General features: G+C 40.8%; 1 protein-coding gene across 1 annotated transcript in view; it reads right to left on the bottom strand.

Moving 5' to 3' along the window:
• Nucleotides 1–268: 268 nt before the first annotated feature.
• The window catches only part of nudcd3 (NudC domain containing 3), a 35807-nt gene continuing 13839 nt past the window's right edge, over nucleotides 269–22236 (bottom strand). Inside the window, exons 4-6 of the mRNA XM_063055293.1 lie at nucleotides 20984–21127; nucleotides 6622–6810; nucleotides 269–742 (exon numbers count right to left, since the gene is read on the bottom strand). Of these exons, the coding sequence (XP_062911363.1) occupies nucleotides 632–742; nucleotides 6622–6810; nucleotides 20984–21127 (444 nt within the window). The 3' untranslated portion in view covers nucleotides 269–631. The remainder of the gene's footprint in view (nucleotides 743–6621; nucleotides 6811–20983; nucleotides 21128–22236) is intronic.

Genomic DNA, 22236 nt, shown 5'->3' with positions numbered 1-22236 from the left:
GGGCCGAAAGGCCTGTACTGTGCTGTACTATTCTATGTTCAAGTAACTTTGCCCAGAGATAACAGAACAAGTTGATACCATTTAGATCAGAGTAGTTTGGGGATGTGGTTTTCATGCATCTGGACTTCTATAATGTGATTGGATTAAGTTAACTTCCAGTAAGCTAAAACTGGACAGAAGTCCTTCTTATCTCAACTTCCTTTCAGATAAACACATTTTAAATTTACATTAAGCTTAAATTAAGTTAGACCACATTATTATAATGTTCACTCATAAATGCTTTATTGTTTATTTTCAAAACTGTGAGGATATAAATATCAGGTCAAGAAAATGAAGAATATCAAACACTATTTTCACTATTCACAGGGAAGCAACCTAAACCGGAAATTTGAACATCTCTCCCAATTAATGAGACAGCAAATGAAGTCTCAGGAAAACCATAAAATATGCAAAATTAACAGAAATAAATACATTTGTCCGCGACAAAGACTTGGCAACTGATGGTTTGCAACGACCTTACTCAAAGCACAGAGAAAGTCTCATGTTGCTGAAGAGCAGACTGCAATCCACGGTTTGTGCTGATGGGGTCAGGTCTGTGTCTTCTGCACTCTAGAGGCACTGGCAGGAGGAATTAGAACTGCACTGCTCCAGGAGATATATTAAACATAGACGGATCAAACTCCTGTCCTTTAAATGGCGAGCCTTCAGCATCCCAGCCTTTCTTCAACATTTCGTGCACTTTCTAGAGAAAAAAAAAATCAACACATCAGGAAGATGTCTAGGTAAGGGGTGGGAGGAAATAAAAGATAGAACCTACCCCTTTTTTCAGGTTGTGATAGAATAAACCACACACAAGTCCCTGCTTTCCACTGGGGGGGGGGAAGGGTCAGGAACAAGCAGACATAGCTGCAAAGCATGGGGTCAACCATTTAAAACGGAGATATGTGAAAATGTTGTTCTCTCAGAGGGCAGTGTCCCATAGGGTGGTGAAGACCAGATCATTTGATATACTTAACATGAAGACAGATAAATATTTGACAGATAGAGGAAGTGAGGGTCATGGGATCTGGCAGAGAAGAGATCAGCCATGACCATATTGAAGTATGGGATACCCCTGAAAGACCGAGTAGCCACCTCTTGCACTTTTCTGTTTGTTCTTGCTTGGATTTGTATTCATAACCACAATTTAAAACAGGGAACTGGAACAACTCAATGAACGAGTAAAAGGGAGTAGAAAGGGCTGTGATAAGATAGAGAAGTAGATTGAAAGAGACCACCGCACCTCGGTTCCAGTGCAGCCTGCTGGAAAAACTAAGATAACATTACTCTTATAATGATGGTACGTTTGGTTTGAGAATGAATGATCCAGCTCATTTTCAGCACATGGATGATATGAAACCACCCATATTTCTTGCTGCTAAATTTGTAGAGGTTTTAAGATCAGGTGGTTTAGGAAAAAGAAACCTTGCTGGGTGGAGCTGCGTGAACTAAAATCATATTATTGCAGCAAAACATTAATCTCGTGCTGTATCTTACATTGCACTAGCTGTCAAACATCAAAGGACTCTATGAAACTACCAGAGCTTATATCATATACTAAGGTCAGTGTACATACTGATCAACATAGCATATTAACGACCACGTTATTAACACCTACACAACAAATTCACTCACTAGCACGCTTCCTGGTGAATTGCAATGTTCCAGGAGAAATAGAGGTGGGTCAAGTCGGGTTCTCATTTTAGAATGAGTTCCCCAGGCTACCATTTCCTTCCATCATAATCTGCCTTTTGTTGAGTTTCTAATGTGCAAGTGACAACTCTAAACCTCACAGCAGTTCAGATGAATGCTCTGAATTACAATGTTCCAACTAAACCCAACGTTTGCGTATTAACATCAGATCTTCCATTTGCCATATTTGATAAAAGGTCATTAACCCTGCTGCTCTCTCCACGTTTCCAGAATTCTTTCCTGTTTCAGGCTTTCCAGCCACTGCAAATACTCTATAAAATCAAGGTTCTAGCATGTCATTTTCATTCCTTCTATTGACACCTGCAACAGCTGCATTTAGCAAATTTCCTTCATCCCTTGTATCACACACAAGGTTCTGCAGAAGCTGGAAATTTTGAGCAACACGCACAATGTGCTGGAGGAATTCAGCAGGTCAGTTGGCATCTATGGAGGGAAATGAAGTCGATACTTTGAGCCGAGACCGCCTGATGAAGGACTTTAGCCCAAAACATTGACTGTTCATTTGCCTCCATAGATTTTCCTGACCCCTGTCGTCTCTCTTGATCTCCACCCATCACAGAAATCTCATTTCCTCTTTCCACACCGTTCCCTTCCATTCAGCCCATCAAGTCTGTTCTGCCATTCCAGCATGGCTGGATTTTTCAACTTCATTCTCCCACTTGCTGTCTATAACCCTTAATCCTGTTATCAATCTCTGCCTTAAATACACCCAATGACTTGGCCTCTCCAGCCAAATTCCACAGATTCACCACCGTCTAGCTCATCTCAATTTTAAAGGGAATTCCTTTTATTTTGAGGCACCGTGCAAAACATTTTCCCCCCACAACTTTCCTAGTTCTAATGAAAGTTCATGGGACTGAATTGCTGACTCTTTCCTCTCTCCAATGACGCTGCTTGGCATGCCATGCATTTCCAGATTTATTTATTTATTTTAAAACATTTTTAATTAAGAATGTGAATTGAGGTGAGCAACATCTAGCCACTGGACTTAAACAATAAGTGAAACCAAAGCAAAATCTTAGTGTCTTCAAGGCAGTTTTTAGAAATGGAAGGCAAAGGCGGCAAAGTTATCTACTTTTGCCTGGAGCATTCAGCAGATGAAAGTGCAAGTTAAGCATTCCTTAAAACAGATTCTAATGATCCAACCGGTTTGGCTGCCATTCCATTCAGTCATCAGCACAAATCTATATTTAGATGTAATTAAGATATTGCTCCTCACTGAACATTTACCTACAGTCAAATACTTTGCCAATAGTATCATAGTTATATAGGAGTAACAATATTCTACTTCAGGAGCCTTGCCACTCGCTGTGCAACAAAATGCAACAATAGTGAGACAATTATTAACAACTGAAAGAAGGAAGTAGAACTAGCAAATTGTCTGGAGAGATCAGCCTGGGACAGGTAGAATCTATAGCACAAAAAGTACCCGAACGATCTTTGAATGCTCCCCACCAGACTCCTTCCACAGCTGCTGAGGAATTAAAATGAATTAACACAACGGCAAGAGCACAACAGAGAAACGAGAAAAATCTGAAATCATTGCTTGATTACAAAAGAAGTCAGATCTCTCAAATATCGTACAATTGATTCAGACAAAATTAATTTTAAAGTTTCAAAATTCGTTATAGTATGTTTTGTTCCACAAGTATATGCAGCAATCCTTTTGTACAACAGCATTATCTGCTGCTGATGTTGGTGAGAAAGTCCAACAGTAATTGAAATGATGCTATAAAATATCCAGCGCATAAATGAGTCACAGGAAAAAGGAAATGGGCCTTTTGCAATGTTGCTGACTGTGCAGCACTCCCTTGTTACTGCACTGGAATGTCAGCTTAATGCTTAGATTGCAGCCACGCTTGCATCCACAATCCCTTGACGAAGAAACAAGGGCATGAACAAATGTTGTAATTTAGCGCAGAAGTTATCAACAGCCTGGATTCATTTACCACTTTTAATGTGGTAAGATGCTCAAAGGCATTAACTGACAAAGGCTGGCACCAAGCCCAAGACATTGGGAAAATGAAATGAAATGAATGATATAACGTTATAGGAAATAGAACTACTCATATAGACTGAAATGTGACCCTCGAACAAGCCGAAACACTGGTTACTTTCCCAAACAGATGCTGATACATGATATGAGGCAGCCCCTGAGGAACAGGATGTCATAATACAAGTACTCACTTAAGTAAATAAAAACATTTAAAAACTGTATTTTCATAAGTTCCTGCCAAGGTTATCGTAATGTGAAGCTCAAGTTACAATCATGCCTGAGACATTTCTCCAGTGGATCATCCAACTTCTGCAGCACATCGCTACAGTGATTCCTCTATCACCCATTTTAAAATTACACACAATTTCAGTTCTTGTGAGCTGCACCTCAAGACTGGGAGATTGTAAAATTAAAGCTAGCTTGTTTTGTGTGCAATGGTACAAAAACAATGAAGTTATATATTAGATTTGCACAGTACTGTAATATAATGCACTTTATACCTCCAACTCAAGTTTATGAAAAATTCAGAAACAAATGTTTAATTGAACCTTCATTATAACTTATTGTCAGTTTTTAAATATACCTCAAAGGTGCTCAATTATGGATTAGCTTTCACCTTTTCATTCTGCCCCATTCCATTTTCAGTGGTTTGACCTTGTGTACTACAGACATGAAGGAAATGTTCTCGGTGAGTGTGTGAAGAAGGCATGTTCAGGTGAGAACATAAGAACCAGAAGCAGGAGGCCATTGAGTCCGGCCCACCATTCAGTAAGCTCGTGGTTAATCCAGACCTGTCTCAACACCACTTTGTTCAACTGGCTGTCAGTCTCTGCACTGAACATATTCAATGACTCAACCTCCACAGCAACACAATCCCAAAAAAATCACAACGCCCTATGAGAAGAAATTCCTCCTCTTCTGTCTGAAACAGGGACGCTTTTATTCTGAAGTAACGCCTCTCAGTATCAGATAACCTCTCGAAGGGAATAATCTTCATCCTCAGAATCATATTGGTTTCAATTAAATCTTCTAAATTCTAATTAGTATAGGTCAAACTTACTCAGTCTTTCCTCATACATTCTCCCCTTCATCCCAGTAATCAATCCAGTGAACTTTCTCTGCACTGTCTCCAATGCAAATGTACCAATCCTGAAACATGGACACTAAAACCGTGTACTTTGTCCCAAGCGCAGTTTTATCTGCACCTTGGAAAACTACATCAAGGCTTTCCGGGGCTTGGTTTTGAAAACATTCCTATATTTATGCTCCATATGCCTTGTACTTGCCCATTCTTGTTTCACACAGCAAAATGATCACTCTGATACTGTCTTCCTACAAATCAGCAGGGGTGCTATAGGATTGTCTGACAACTCCAATGGAATTCTGGAGTCTGGCAACGTTTCAGGATTCCCTTTATCAAATGGATGAGCTTAGCCATATTAAAGGCACAGTACAGGACTCAATTTATCTAGATAGATAATTAATCCATGAATTGAGAAAGGGAATAACAGCATATGCATACAGAACGCCAAGTAAAAAATATGTTTGGGATAAGGCCTGTATGTTGACAGGCCGACTGGGGGAATGCCATACTAGATCTAGTATTGGGTAACGAACCGGGTCAGGTCACAGATCTCTCAGTGGGTGAGCATCTGGGGGACAGTGACCACTGCTCTCTGGCCTTTAGCATTATCATGGAAAAGGACAGAATCAGAGAGGACAGGAAAATTCTTAATTGGGGAAGGGCAAATTATGAGGCTATAAGCCTAGAACTTGCGGGCGTGAATTGGGATGATGTTTTTGCAGGGAAATGTACTATGGACATGTGGTCGATGTTTAGGGATCTCTTGTAGGATGTTAGGGATAAATTTGTCCCGGTGAGGAAGATAAATAATGGTAGGGTGAAGGAACCGAGGGTGACAAGTGAGGTGGAAAATCCAGTCAGGTGGAAGAAGGCAGCATACATGAGGTTTAGGAAGCAAGGATCAGATGGGTCTATTGAAGAATATAGGGTAGCAAGAAAGGACCTTAAGAAGGGGCTGAGAAGAGCAAGAAGGGGGCATGAGAAGGCCTTAGCGAGCAGGGTAAAGGAAAACCCCAAGGCATTCTTCAATTATGTGAAGAACAAAAGGATGACAAGAGTGAAGGTAGGACCGATTAGAGATAAAGGTGGGAAGATGTGCCTGGACGCTGTGGAAGTGAGTGAGGTCCTCAATGAATACTTCTCTTCAGTATTCACCAATGAGAGGGAACTTGATGACGAGGACAATATGAGTGAGGCTGATGTTCTGGAGCATGTTGATATTGAGGGAGAGGAGGTGTTGGAGTTATTAAAATACATTAGGATGGATAAGTCCCCGGGGCCTGATGGAATATTCCCCAGGCTGCTCCACGAGGCAAGGGAAGAGATTGTTGAGCCTCTGGCTAGAATCTTTATGTCCTAGTTGTCTACGGGAATGGTACTGAAGGATTGGAGGGAGGCGAATGTTGTCCCCTTGTTCAAAACAGGTAGTAGGGATAGTCCGGGTAATTATAGACCAGTGAACCTTACATCTGTGGTGGGAAAGCTGTTGGAAAGGATTCTTAGAGATAGGATCTATGGGCATTTAGAGAATCATGGTCTGATCAGGGAGCAGGCAGGTTAGCTGGCTGTGAATTGCCCCTAGTGCATGAGTGCATGGTAGAATTTGCTGGGAGCGGATGAGACTGTGGGGAAAAGATGAGATTCTTGTTGGATATGGAAGTGGGCGGTTAATGGTAGGCCTGCAGTACCTTTCTGATTCCAACATGAATTCTAAGTAATGGAAAGGAACAGAGATATTTCTGAAAATTATCGACATAGTTGCCTGTTCTGTGATTAGCCACTTACTTACCTTTTCATGACTCTGTGGCTTGCCCTGCATTTTCTGATGATAGTCAAAGGTCAGTCTGTCTAGAACTGCATGCTCCTCCTCATCCACTGTTGCCATCGACCGTTCTTTGTTTATCTGGTCGATATCAATAGTTTCCTCACCTTCCAGAATAGCATTCCACCAATATTCTCCATTTTTATTCAGGTTAATCTGTGAGCAGAATAAGCAGTAAAAAGAAATTATTTCCTTTGCAAAACTCAACACTTGCAAATGCATCACAGAGTACTTGGTGTGTGTGGCCAACAATGATGGACTCAAGTCGGCAAACAAACTTGCAAAGCAGTGTTTCGTGCAATGTAGCAATGGATAGTTTCAGATTTCCTCCACTTGGGAGCATATTTATTTGAAGCCATCTAATAAACATCACTGTATCTCTTTTGAATTTCACCTTCAATTAAATACAGCGATGGGTAAAAAAAAGACAACTGAAATCATTTTAGAGTCCTTTAGAAAACCTACAGCACAATACAGGCCCTTCGGCCCACAATGCCAAACATACATTTACTTTAGAAATTACGTAGGGTTACCCATAGTCCTCTATTTTTCTATGCTCCATCTACCTATCCAAGAGTCTCTTAAAAGACCCTACTGTATCTGCCTCCACCACCGTCACCGGCAGCCCATTGCATGCACTTGTCACTCTGCGTAAAAAGCTTACCCCTGACATCTCCTGTGTACCTGCTTCTAAGCACCTTAAAACTGTGCCCTCTTGTGTTAACTATTTCAGTACTGGGAAAAAGTCTCTGATTATCCACATGATGAATGCCTCTCATCATCTCTATCAGGTCAGCTCTCATCCTCCGTCGCTCCAAGGAGAGAAGGCCAAGTTCCCTCAAGCTATTCTCATAAGGCATACTCCCCAATCCAGGCAACATCCTTGTAAATCTCCTCTGCACCCTTTCTATAGTTTCCACATGCTTCCTGTAGTGAGGTGACCAGAACTGAGCACAGTACTCCAAGTGGAGTCTGGTTTGACCAGGGTCCTATATCGCTGTAACATTACCTCTCGGCTCTTGAACACAATCCCATTGTTGATGAAGGCCAAAACGTTGTATGCCTTCTTAACCACACACTCAATCTGCACAGCAGCTTTGAGTGTCCTATGGACTCGGACCCCAAGATCCCTCTGATCCTCCACACTGCCAAGAGTCTTACCATTAATACTATATTCTGCCATCATATTTGACTTACCAAAACAAACCACCTCACACTTACCTGGGTTGAACTCTACCTGCCACTTCTTACCCAGTTTTGCATTCTATTGCTGCCCCACTGTAACCTCTGACAGCTCTCCACACTATCCACAACACTCCCAATCTTTGTGTCATCAGCAAATTTACTAACCCATCCCTCCACTTCCTCATCCGGGTCATTTACAAAAATCATGAAGAGAAAGGGTCCCATAAAAGATCCCTGAGGCACACCACTGGTCACTAACCTCAATGCAGAATATGACCTGTCTACAACCACTCTTTGCCATCTGTGGGCAAGCCAGTTCTGGATCCACAAAGCAAGGTCCCCTTGGATCCCATACCTCCTTACTTTCTCAATTAAGCCTTGCATAGGGTACCTTACCAAATGCCTTCTCTTGCTGAAATCCATATACACTACATCTACTGCTCTACCTTCATCAACGTGTTTAGTCACATCCTCAAAAAATTCAATCAGCCTCATAAGGTACGACCTGCCTTTGACAAAGCCATGCTGACTGTTACTCCAATGAATAAATCTTCTTTGTTGGACAGAAGCAACAGCAATTCACAATCCAGAGGTTTAAATGCATTTACTAGCTCCATACACTAGGCATTGTAAGAATAATGCCATTAACAAATACATTATCAACATGCCCAGGCTGAACACTGAGCAGTGTATGGATTCTCTAACATTTCCTTAAAAATTAATCTTGTTGACTGTTGTACAGATTGCCGTATTTGCAGTTCTGTTACTGTTACAAGCAAAAATATAAGTTCTCATTAATAACATATCTCAATAATTGCGACTCTAAAGTACTGAAGGTAAATGGAATAAAAGCTCTGCTTTTATGTATCTTTCAAATTCCTTTCAGAACAGTTATTTTTTCTAAACAGGTACTTCAAGTTACTTTTGAAGCATTGCCACTGTTGTAATGTGGGAAAATTAACAAGCAGAGCCGTGGTACATTCAGTGTGGGAAATGGTCCTTCAGCCCATCAAGTCTATGCTAACCTTCAGCCACCCATTACACTAATTCTACATTAATTGCTTTTGTTTTATTCTCTCCACATTCTTATGAACTCCAACCCAGTTCTACCATGCACCTACGCACTAGGGGAAACCCGCAGGTACTTGGGATGTGGGAGTAAGCTGCAGTTCTCCACGTGGCCACAGGAAAACACCACACATAGATGACCCAAGGTCTGTGGTAACGTGAGGCTAGCCAATTTGCTTAATATTTTGTATTGTTAGCCGAGGGAGAAATAAATCTCTAGTTAGAATAGTGCCAAGGGTTTTTTTTAAACATTGCAGCACTGAAATGTTAGTCTAGATTTTTGTGTTCCAGTCTTTGCAATGGAATTTGACTACAAAACCTTTTGACTCAAAGAGATAAGACCATAAGCAATGAATCCACAATTGACCAAGTTTTTTTCTAGTGCAAGTGAAAAATACTATCTATAAACGCAAACAACAGACACTTCACCTGTGAGTCGGCTGGGGTGATATACTGTGTCCGGTGCTCCCGATGTGGCCTTTTATATATTGGCGAGACCCGACGCAGACTGGGAGACTGTTTTGCTGAACACCTACGCTCTGTCCGCCAGAGAAAGCAGGATCTCCCAGTGGCCACACATTTTAATTCCACATCCTATTCCCATTCTGACATGTCTATCCACGGCCTCCTCTACTGTAAAGATGAAGCCACACTCAGGATGGAGGAACAACACCTTATATTCCGTCTGGGTAGCCTCCAACCTGATGGCATGAACACTGACTTCTCTAACTTCCGCTAATGCCCCACCTCCCCCTCATACCCCATCCGTTATTTATTTTTACACACACATTCTTTCTCTCACTCTCCTTTTTCTCCCTCTGTCCCTCTGAATATACCCCTTGCCCATCCTCTGGCACCCCCCCCCCCCCGTCTTTCTCCCTGGGCCTCCTGTCCCATGATCCTCTCATATCCCCTTTGCCAATCACCTGTCCAGCTCTTGGCTCCATCCCTCCCCCTCCTGTCTTTTCCTATCATTTTGGATCTCCCCCTTCCCCTCCCACTTTCAAACCTCTTACTAACTCTTCCTTCAGTTAGTCCTGACGAAGGGTCTCGGCCTGAAATGTCGACTGTACCTCTTCCTGGAGATGCTGCCTGGCCTGCTGCGTTCACCGGCAACTTTGATGTGTGTTGCAAGACTATCTATAAGTTATTTCTCATCTCTGTGCATTTCTTCCATAGATAACTTCTGTCAAGGGGTTTGTACAAAATCGTGCTACATTTCTTGGTGTGACTGACAATGTTTGGGTGCAATGTTCAATCAGATCTTCCAATTTTACAGCTTTGCCATAACCAACATTAATGTAATACATTTTAGAAGGTTTGGGCATGTTGAGAGTGAAAACAACCCAAAAAATCATCTCCAGAATTCAAGGCATTCACAAAAGCACTGAGCGTAAGCCATCAAGCTTACTTCAAGTAGACTAAGTGGCCGAATTCAGATTGGGATATGAGATGGAAATTTCAAATGATGTTGCTAGAGAAGATTGCTCCAAACTCGTACTTTGATCGTATATGGTTCGAGAGCAAGTCCTTATCCCAATGCACCTTCTGGCACATTCATACTGCAAGTCTAGAGAGCCTTTATATTGCACTGCCTACTTATTCCAAACAAGGTAAACCAATTGTTCATGTACAGCCCAGGCTACTTTGCTATTTAAAACTGCAGGTAGTTGACCCCAATAATGAGCTGCCTCATATTTACAAAAATACCACTTGCAGTTTCAAAATGCTAACCTAATTCTGGAATTGCAGTGTAAATTTACTGTTAGTTTGTTTTGATAAAATGGAAATGGCGCTCCAAATTTCACTTGCACAAACTTGGGTTGGTGGTTTTTATCAAGTGACTGTGGAGAATTTTCTTCACACGCTGGGAACAATCCGTGAAGCTCATCACAGGATGGGTGATTTTAAGGATTGCATCCTGAGGCTAGCCATGAACTATAGGATCATGGGTAGGGCTTTATAGCTGGATGAGGATCTGTGTAAAAGTGACAGCAAGAGGGTTTTCACTTTTTTTTTTACCACCTCTGGGCAAAAATTAGACAGAATTAAGAAGTAATCAATCTTACATGCACGTTGACATCAATGTTTTGGGAAATGATGGGAACAACGAGCTAATTAACTGAACATCAAAATGGAATGGGCATGTTGCTTAATATGGTTTTATTCAATGAGGATGGCCTCAGAACTCGGTCTCATCAACAGAAAATAAGACAGGAAAGGGAAAAGATGTAATTACTGATCATTCTCTCTAAACTTAAAAGAACTAATACAATTTCAACAAATTCATGAAACTGATTATGTGTCTGCCAGATATGTCTAAATATTGCAAAATATCAGTAAGTGGGAAATCTGTTATGCTTGAGGTTTTGTGGCTTTTGAAAGAAGATTAATACATTTTCCATGCAGGTGGCTTATAGAATACACTGCTGTTTGTAATAAAAGTATCTCATGGCAAGCTACAAATATTATTTTTTCACTGGGCAGTGTATATAGTGGAACATGACATGAACAATACTATATAATAAAAATAATTATTAAAGACATTAAAGCACATAGGGAAAAAAGTAACCAGAAAAGTGATAGCTAGTGACACTATTTTCCCATTCAGATGCCTTTGAGCTAGTGTTACAAACTTCCAGCTGCTGCTAAGCATACAAGAATGTGTCATTATCTGCTGAGACCAAGGAACTGTAAAGCTAACAAACTCCCTGCTGCATCTGGCTGGTTCTACCTCCATTTGGTATCTTCAAAAGTTTCATGCATTTCAAATACATTTTGCTTAGAATTCTATTAGTAAATTCTTTCAAGTCAAGGTAAATGAAACCAAATCCATTCTATTTGAAAGAAGCCTGACATGTTTAATTATCAATCATCACCATCCTGTCAGGTGAAGTATAAATTGCAAACTGAGAAGTGCAACATTCAGTATGAGAGGCTCTTGCGTTAAGGCTGTCTGGGTAATAAAATTCACAAATCACTACTCAAAAATTTGAGATATGGAACAATATGCACATTTAAAACTGAAGCACTTATAAATATTATCTTGCTAGGTGTAACAAATATCTGGAATTCTCTACAGATAGCTATGGAGACTAGCTTATTAAGTAATTAAAGAGAAGATGGCTATCTTTTTGAAAGATGGGGCAATGAAGCTATGTGGATCTAGCAGAGGAGGAATTGAGGACTGAAAATGATTGATTCATTTACTGAGATACAGATACAGGCCCTTATGGCCTTCGAGACATAACGCCCAGCAACCCTCGATTTAACCCTAGTCTATTCACAGCTCAATTTACAATCACCAATTAACCTACCAAATGGTACGCCTTTGGACTGTGGTGAGGAAACCAGAGCACCCAGAGGAAACCCATGCAGTCATGAGGAGAACGTACAATCTCCTTACAGACATTTGCTGGTACTGTAAAGCACTGTGCTAACCACTACGCTACACTGCCACCCCAGATCAGCCATGATGTGTGGGAATTAAATATAAAGTGAGAGAGATAACTTGTCTCATTTTTATTTGTAATCACTCAGTACTGTAGGGCAATAGCATTTGGATGTGTTATCATCACATCGATTGGGTTGGCAGTCACAGCTGAGTCCCTCCTTTGCCACAACCTCTCCAGTCTGAGGATACCTGAATGGACATCTCAGATAGCAACACTGCCGCATTCTTCATCTGCTAAGTACTTCCTGTTTGTGCTGCACTGAGGGGAGCCACAGCGGCCGTAATCAGCTCCTTAAACTAATCCCCAGAATTAGTCCACTTCCACTAAATCACCGTGCTTCAACCCTGAATTCCAACTCCACCACCTTACTCCCATGATCCCTATTCCATGACTTCCACCCTTTTCCCCTGATATTCCACTTCCTGAGCCTATTCCTAATCCACAAGCTTTGTCCATCTAAGTCTAATATTTGCTTTGGCTGTTAAATAATGGCACTCTATCACTTTGCCATGAAATGGCTTAACATGAGAAAAAAACATCCAGCTAGAACACATCTCCGATTTTAACAGAAGATTCAATTGGAAAAGGTGGTGTGCCTTACAGAAAACCACAACCCAGTTTTCTAGAAACACAATTCCTCCATAAGATGGTGGTGGGTGGGGTGGGGTTGCCTGCATTATCTATTATTAGTGCATTATTGCTTATCCTATTACTACAAGCCCTTTATACCAGACTAACATTCTAAATTTCAACAAAACTGGCAAAGGACACTACTACTTACCTGGAAGAAGATAATATTTAGAAAAAAGGTCAACCATGCTCTCATATATCTCTATCTCATTTTATCTAGAATTAGATGAAACAGATGAAGCAGATTACTTGGATCAGTTAAGCTCGCAAGTAAGGTCTTCTAAGTCTTGATTATCAGCAAAAAGCCCAAGATATACAAGGATATGAACAAATATGAGCAGTAAGTCATTCATTCCCTCAAGCCTGCTACCATTCAATACGAACATGGTTGATCTATGCCAGTCCTCAGTTCCTTCTCTATGCTAGATCCACATAGCTTCGATTCCCCAAACTTTCAAAAAGATAACTATCTCCACTTTAACTACTTAATGACGTAGTCTCCATAACTCAAGTGTAGAGAATTCCAGAGATTCGTTATACCTGTGAGATGACATTCCTAAGTACTTCAGTTTTAAATGACTGGCCTCTTTTCTTGAAACTATGTACCCTTGAAATTTCCAGCCTCCCTTGATAGGACAATCCCTTCATCCCAGGAATTAGCCTGGTGAATCTTCTTTGGACTATCTCCAATGGTACAATGTCTTGCCTTGGGCAAGGGGACCGAAAATCCCCACAGTAAGCCAGTTGTGACCACAAACACGCTATAAAATTAAGAACATAAGAAATAGGAGCAGGAGTCGGCCATCTGGCCCGTTGAGCCTGCTCCGCCATTCAATAAGATCATGGCTGATCTGACCATGGACTCATCTCCACCTACCTGCCTTTTCACCATAACCCTTAATTCCCCTACTATGCAAAAATCTATCCAACCTTGTCTTAAACATATTTACTGAGGTAGCCTCCACTGATTCACTAGGCAGAGAATTCCTCAGATGTACTACTCTCTGGGAAAAGCAGTTCCTCCTCATCTCTGTCCTAAATCCACTCGTCCCCTAGTTCTACTCAACTGATTGGCAACCAGAGTAACACCCATATATCCAACTCACTGCTTTCTGTTGGTTAAACAATCCTCTATCCATGCTAATAGATCACCCCTAACTCTGTGCATCCTTATGCAGTCTTTTATGCGGCACCTTACCTTAAGTAAAGCAAAACTTTCCCATTTTTAATTTCCAACCTTCCTATACTAAAAACCAATATGCTGTTGAGCTTCTTAACTACATACTGCACTTGCCTGCATGTGCAGTTTGTTGTGATTAATGTAAAACCTTTCATGCCCTAATCAAGAATCTATCAACCTCCACCTTAAATACACTGCCGCCTGTGGTAACAACTTCCAGATTCACCATCTTCTGGCTAAAGAAATTCCTCATCTCCATTCTATTTTGAGGCTGTGTCCTCTAGTCCTAGACTCTCCCACTAGAGGGAACATCCTCTCCACATTCACTCTATTTAGCCCTTTCAACATTCGATAGGTTTCAATGACATCCCGCCCTCCCCTTATTGGGTATATTTAAAGCAAAGGTTGAAAGGTTCTTAATTAGTAAGGGTGTGAAATGGTATGGGGAGAAGACAGGAGGATAAGGTTGAAAGGAAAAATAAATCAGCCATGTTCGAATGTACAACAGGCTAGGTGGCACAAATAGCTTAATTCTGCTCCAATGTCACCCTATGGTGGAGGGTCAAGTACTGTTGAGGAAACAGGAAGGCTGCAGAAGGAGAATGGGCAAGAAAGTGGCAAATGAATGTTGGAAAATGCACGGTCATCCACTTTGGTAGTAGAAATAAATGTGCAGACTATTTTCTAAATGGGGAGAAAATCCAAAAATCTGCGATGCAAAGGGACTTGAGAAACCTTGTGCAGAACACCCCAAAGGTTAACCTGCAAGTTGAGTCAGTGTTGAGGAAGGCAAATGCAATGTTAGCATTCATTTCTAGAGGTCTTGAATATAAGAGCAGGGATGTGACACTGAGGCTTTATAAAGCACTGGTGAGGCCTCACTTTGAGTAATGTGAACAGTTTTGGGCTCCTTATTTAAAGAAAAGGTGTGCTGGCATTGGAGAGGGTTCAGAGGAAGTTCACAAGGATAATTCTGGAAATGAAAGGGCTACATACGAGGAATGTTTGATGGCTCTGGGTCTGTACTCGTGGGAATTTAGAAGTATGAGGAGGGATCTCATTGAAATCTTTATAACATTGAAAGGCCTAGACAGGGTAGATGTGGAAAGGATGTTTTCCTTGGTGGGGGGAGTCTAGGACAAGACAGCATACTCAGGATAGAGGGGTGCCCATTGAAAACAAAAATGCGGAGACATTTCTTTAGCCAGAGTGGTAAATTTGTGGAATTTGTTACCACAGGCAGCTGTGGAGGCCAGGTTGTTGGGTGTATTTAAGACAGAAATTGATAGGTTCCTGATTGGACATGGCATCAAAAGTTACGGGAGAAGGCCAGGGAGTGAGCTGAGGAGGAGACAAAAGGATCAGCAATGATTGAATGGTGGAGCAGACCCAAAGGGCCAAATGGCCTAATTCCGCTCCTACGTCGTATGGACTTATTATGTCTTATTGTCTCCTCTGGCATACTAATATAAATGGAAAATGATTGATGGCTAAAATGATTGGGGTACTTGGGTTATTAGAGCTACCATTCTGAAAAAGATCCAATTCATATGAATTCTGTTTTCCATCAGATAACCAGGTTTTCAATCCTTCATCTAGTCCATGAATTCTTACGTGGTATCTTGTCAAACGCCTTTTGGAAGTCCATATACACTACATCTATAGATCTCTCACTATTATTTTGCTTGGTACATCCGAAAGAACGTAAACAAATTTTTCAAACTTGATTTGTTTTTGATGAAAGCTTCACAACTTGGTTTTATTATATCCAACTGTCATTTCTTTATTGATTATTAGCTGTAGCATTTTGCCAACAACAGATGTTAAACTAACAGGCCTACAGCTTCCCACCTTTATCTTTCTCTGTTCCTGAACAGGGCGACATTTGCTGTTTCCTGGTGAATTTTGAAAAACCGTAACCTATAGGTTTCCTATCTTTGTAGCCACATTTATTCCTGTGAATTTCTCTTAAGACTTCATCCTTTGTGATTAGTCTTTGAAGTAGTCCATCTGTTACCATTACCATCAGTTACTTATACAGTGAAGACTGATGCTAAAAATCAGTTTAAGGTATCTGCCATTTCCTTGTTTCCTTATATTAATTCCTTAGTCTCATTCACTGTAAGTCCCACACAAAACTCCGACCCTCTTCCATTTACACATCTATAGAAACCTTGACTGTTCTATATTATAATCAATTTGTTCTCAAAATCAAAGTTCTTCTTTCCTGTAAGATTTTAAAATATACCTGTACAAATCCCTGCAGCATCTGGTGACCCTGTGATCTCTGTCTTGGATGCTGACGTCAGAACATCGCTCAAGAGTGAATCCTTGTAAGACATCAGGCACTGATGGTGTACCTGGTAGGGCAATGAAACCCCTTGCTAGCCAACTGTTCAAGGACATCTTCTATCTCTCACTACTGCAATCAGAAATTTTCTCCTGATTCAAAAGGGCAACAATCATACTAGTACCCAAAAAAAAGCAGCCTCAATGACTATCACCCAGTGGCACTCACATCTACAGTGATGAAATGCTTTGAGAGGTTGGTCATGGCTAGAATCGACTCCTGCCCACGCAAGGACCTGAACCCGCCTATCACCACAATAGGTCTACAGCAGATGCAATCTCACCTGCTCTCTGCTCAGCAATGGATCACCGGGGCAATAGTAGTACCTACGTCAAGCTGCTGTTTACAGCTCAGCATTCAACACAATCATACTCTCAGTTCTGACCATCAAGCTCCTCCCTCCCTCTGCAACTGAATCCTTGACTTCCTCACTGAGGCCACAGTCTGTGTGGAATGGAAATAACATTTCCTCCCTGCAGACAATCAACACTGGTGCACCTCAAGGATACGTCCTTGGCCTAATGCGCCACTCTCTACACCCATGACTGTGTGGCTAGGCACAGCTCAAATGCCATCTGTAAGTTTGCTGATGACACAACTATTGTTGGCAGAATTTAAGATGGTGACGAGAAGGTGTACAGGAGCAAGATAGATTAGCTGGTTGAGTGGTTTCACAACAATAACCTTGCACTCAACGTCAGTAAGGCAAAGGAATTGACTGTGGACTTCAGGAAGGGGAAGTCGAGGTTAATCATCGAGAGATCAGCAGTGGAAAGGTGCTGGATGTCAACATCACTGAAGATCAATTATAAAGGCGGCACAACAACGGCTATATTTCATTAGGAGTTTGAGGAGCCTTGGTATGCCACCAAAAATACAAAGTTCCTCAGACAGACTGTGGAGAGTGTTCTAGTTGGTTGCATCACTGTCTGGTATGGTTGGGGCCATTATACAAGATCGGAAAAAGCTGCAGGAAGTTGTAAGCTCAGCCAGCGTCATCGTGGGCACTAGCCTCCCCAGCATCGAGATATCTTTAAAAGGCGATGCCTCAAACAGGCAGCATCCATCACTAAGGATCCCCATCACTCAGGATATGCCCTCTGCTCATTGTTACCATCAAGGAGGGAGACAGGAGCCTGAAGAGGCACACTCAACATTTCAAGAACAGCTTCTTTCCCTCTATCTTCGGAGTGGACAATGAACCCATGAACACTACCTTACTACATTTTCTCTCTCTTTTTACACTACTTGTTTCTTTTTTTTTTATACACTTATTGTTGTTTATAGTTTTTACTATTTTGTATTGTAATGCCACAAAACAACAAAATTCACAACACAAGAGATTCTGCAGATGCTGGAGATCCAAAGTAACACTCAGAAAATGCAAGGGGATCGTAAACCTGATTGATTTTTTGCTGTTGATTCCTGAAAAATTTCTAGTCCTTCTGTCTACCATTAACCTGTCAGTAGTTTGAGTGCCCTACTTTTTGATTTAACATTACCCTTAACCATAAATGCTGTGCATTTCCCAAGGAATTCCTCTTTCTTATTGGGATAAATGCTTATTTAATTTTCCCTCAAGACAAGTACCTACTTAGGGGTTGACAGGAACCACTACCAATTTCATAAATCTTTCAAATAGTGTAACGACATCTAAGCTTTTTCATGATTATTTGACAGCAAAAAGATCAAGGATCCATTAACAACCTGTGCTCAGTTGACTCTTTTAAGACTAAAACAATTATTAGGCAAGAAAATTAAGCAAATATCTTCCTTTCCTTCAAAGGATTTGGGAACTGAAGATTAAATTCAGCTCACTATTGCTGCCTTGGTGGAGATAACTACTTGGCCTGTTTGCCTCAATATTGTGTTTTTGCAGGCTTCCATTATAAATGAGGTGCTTAACCTGAATGTTCTGATAATGAAAACATTTACTGTGTTCTGCCACACAAAAAGTGCATTCCTACATGCCTGTGATGCTGATGCATACAAGTACCTGAACCTCACTATACAATAAACTCAACTTGATTTGATGCACAGGGAAACCAGAATATAGGGACAAAACTTGAAAATTCCTTTGTAATACATTTTGTCAAGGTGCCTTTGTTTTCTCTATGCCTAATGGAAGACAGTCAATATGGAGGTAAATTCGGGCCCACAACATAGTCAAATATACATCCACTGCTGCCAATTCTTATGGCTTTAAAGCAATGACACAAGACATGATTAATATTGTTACTCTGATGAGATAATTCTATTTCGGAAATATGTGAAGCATTCTTATGTAACTGTGACAAATTAGCAAAGGATTGCACATATCCAAACATAGATCTAGATTCATGTTTGAAATGAAAAGAGCAACAAAACATGGCCTCACCTAGGTTCCCTTTAAACAATCCCCCCACCCCCCAAGATACATTTGCACATTTCACCAACAGTAGCAGAACCTGATGAGTCAATAGATTCAAACTAATCAAGTAGAGTGGGAGCTGCCACGAAGATGTGCGCAAGTGCAGTGTTAAAATATATCCAGCAAATACAATGGGCAGCCTAACTGTTTTGGGACCTCCGAGCTATCAAAGGATCAATACTAAACTACCACTGTGCATTTTTTTTTTGATTCTGCAAGTGAGTTTTTCCCCAGTGATTAGAAGATTCAAGTCGTTAAAAAGCGCCAGTGAGCTGTAAATTCCAGAAAGAGTCAGGAAACAGGAGGCAAAATAACTACAAAAACAGAAACACAAAAACCACTTCACAATATGCAAATATTACTTTTGTAGACACCTTGGTGTAAGTTGACTTGAAATTAAATTCCAACAGAACCAAATACTTCACTATTTCACACAACAGAAAACGTGCGGATGCTAGAAATCTAAGCAACACACACAAAATGCCAGAGGAGTGAGTTCCTCCAGCATTTTCTGTGTGCTACTTTACTATTTAGAGGTTTGAGCATCATAGTCTCAATGGCCATTTCACAGATCAAGGTACAGTATATCTGACAAAGTGTATTTTGACCAAACTGAAATGAACCAATATGCAAAAATGGATCATCAATACCTATCATTAAGTACGTATGCACTTTCCAGCAAGGATTCCAGCATAAAGATGGAGGCCCACAGAAAGCCCAAGTTTAGTTAAAGTAGGCTCTCTGGGACAGTCTAATAACAGAAAGTATGTGAACCAAGCACATACTCATTAAGAAAAGCCTATCATGGCTGAAACCTGAAACCCAATAATTACTTTCAGAATTACATGGGTGGAAACTTGTTTCTGAATTACGTGGGCAGTTGCTTGCTTAATTCCACTTCAGTGAACCTCAATAGAAATGAGTATCATACACAGAGTTTACATGCACCTGTTACAATATTGGGCTTCCATGCACACAGAGGATAAATTTCTAGTCCACAATCTCCAGCACATCCCCAGACTCTCCCCAACAAGTGAAGTTTAATTGTTCTGGTACAGAAAACTACTTGCTGAAAAGAGAACTCATTGCAAAACACAGGCCCAATTCATTCCAGCATCCACTTGTGAATAAAGAATACATTACACAATAATGAGGAGGAGTAGGCACACACACCCCTCAAACCTAACCTGCCACCCAATATGATCATGGCTTGTCTATGCTGGCCTCAATCCTTCTTTTGTGCCAGTCCCCTCAATTTTGCCTAATGTTCATTGATTCAAACAAAACCAGACTTGCATAGTTGAAAATTTTTGAATGGTGTTGTTTAAGTAACTTAATTAAATGACGTCATGAGCCTGTGATGTGGCTGCAAGTAATCTCAGAGTTGTATTCTGCATACATACATAATAAATGAAGAGTCTTTACATTTCATTTGTGCAATATGTGTACTTGTGCATTTGACAATAAATTCAACTTGGACTTTTAACTTCAATAAGGTAAAATCTGTTTTGCTGCTCCAGTGAATAAATACCCTAGGTTCAGATGGAAAGATATTGGCTTGATTCCTGGTTTGTGCTAATTTAGCTTCAATACTGATGCTACAACTTAACTGCCGGCCTAAGATAGGAACAGAGCAGTGTCAGCCTATGTTGCCGTTGCCAAATCAGTAGCCAGTGACTGATGGGAATAATTGACTTAGTTATGCTATTCCTCCATAGCCTTCAGGCTAAAGCCCTGTGTTTTGGCTTTGACATAAAGGCGGTGAAGGTAAAACAAAAAAGGATGATGCACGTTCATATAGCACAAAACAAATTTAACACAACTTCTACCATGATTTAGGTTGAGAATTTGCATTTTTAAATTGTGTGCCGATTACTTTCCGCGTTTGATTTCATGGTGGATTTAAGAGGAAGCTGGGGACACAGAAAGGCATACAAAGTAAGATGTCCAGCAGGCAGCTTGCATGGGATATAAACACCAACTTGGAGCGACTGGGCCAAATGGCACGCTTCTGAGGACATCTACAGTATATCATGTGCTAGCAGACTTACCAAAATACAGTGCCCTGGCTCTAAGCTCCACATGGAGTTTTCAGTGTTGATTTTGTGTGTCAGCTTTCCATCCACAATGACTCTCTCATTCCCTCCTTCAAACACAGCCACACGCAGCCAGTTGCTTTGTATGTCGACCGACACCTACAAGATAAATTCGAATTATCTTTCATACTTTTAACACATTACTGGTATATTCGAAGTACATTTTACATCTGTCTGAAAAGATTCAAATCATTTTACATGCAGTGCTGCAATCTGGTGCTAATCTTCAGTTTTCTGAGACCTGATAATTGACAAACTAATCCATACTTTTGGGTGATACCGTGAAGCATTTCTTCATTCAATTGAAATGGAAGATTTAGTGTCCAAAAGACATCAGTCAATGAGTGATTAGTTTTGCAATGTTATGCTTAACTGGATGACGGGAACGAATTCAACAGCAAAATTAAAAAGAAAACTGGATAAATAATTAACAGAAACAAAAATTCTACTGATGTGAGGAAAGAGGGTGTAATCACTAGACTGCTCTTCAAAAGAGCTCAGGTAGTCTTGATGGGCCAAAGAATCTCCAATTTTTTTTACTGCTATTGTGTCACAGGTAGTCTGCAACCCAGCCTTCCTCCTGGGAATCAATGGTCTTGAGAGAGCAGGAGCGTAATTTTGAGGTCACCATTCAGAGCTGACACTTGATCAGAATGAGAAAGCCAACAGAGTTTCAAACCCAAAGAGAGATTGGATACTGTATCTGAGTAGACATGGTGACCAAATGGCAGCACCTTCAACAGTGCGATGTGTCCCAAGAACAGAAGTGTAGCATCAACCCGGATTAATAGCAAAATTTTACATCACACTCTGACTTATAATTTATATGCCAGAGTTCCAGCTGCCAAACTCAGTTTAAAACACCAGCCAGTATTTTGTGAAATTTTGACACATTACTAAAAGCTTCTCATCATCTTTGTGGGTCACTCAGGCAATAACACTGGGAGCACCATGGCTTTGGGGTTTACACATTTTCTTTTAAATATACAAACCGCCTCCTTCAACTCAGCATTAATTCAAAAATGCAGGATTAACTTGGGAAACATTGCACGACAGTGAACATTCAGCTTCCTGAGTTGCAGCAATTTATGGGCTGTTTGCATGCAGTCTAATCCCACAGTGATCCAGATATCCATGTACTGAGCCACAAAATACAGGTGCCATGGTAGTATAATGGTTAGCGCAACCCCATTACAGCTCAGGGCATC

Source organism: Mobula hypostoma, chromosome 8, assembly GCF_963921235.1.
Source record: "Mobula hypostoma chromosome 8, sMobHyp1.1, whole genome shotgun sequence".
Lineage (NCBI taxonomy): Eukaryota > Metazoa > Chordata > Chondrichthyes > Myliobatiformes > Myliobatidae > Mobula > Mobula hypostoma.
Note: the sequence above shows the minus strand (reverse complement) of the source record. Positions and strands in the feature narration are given on the sequence as shown.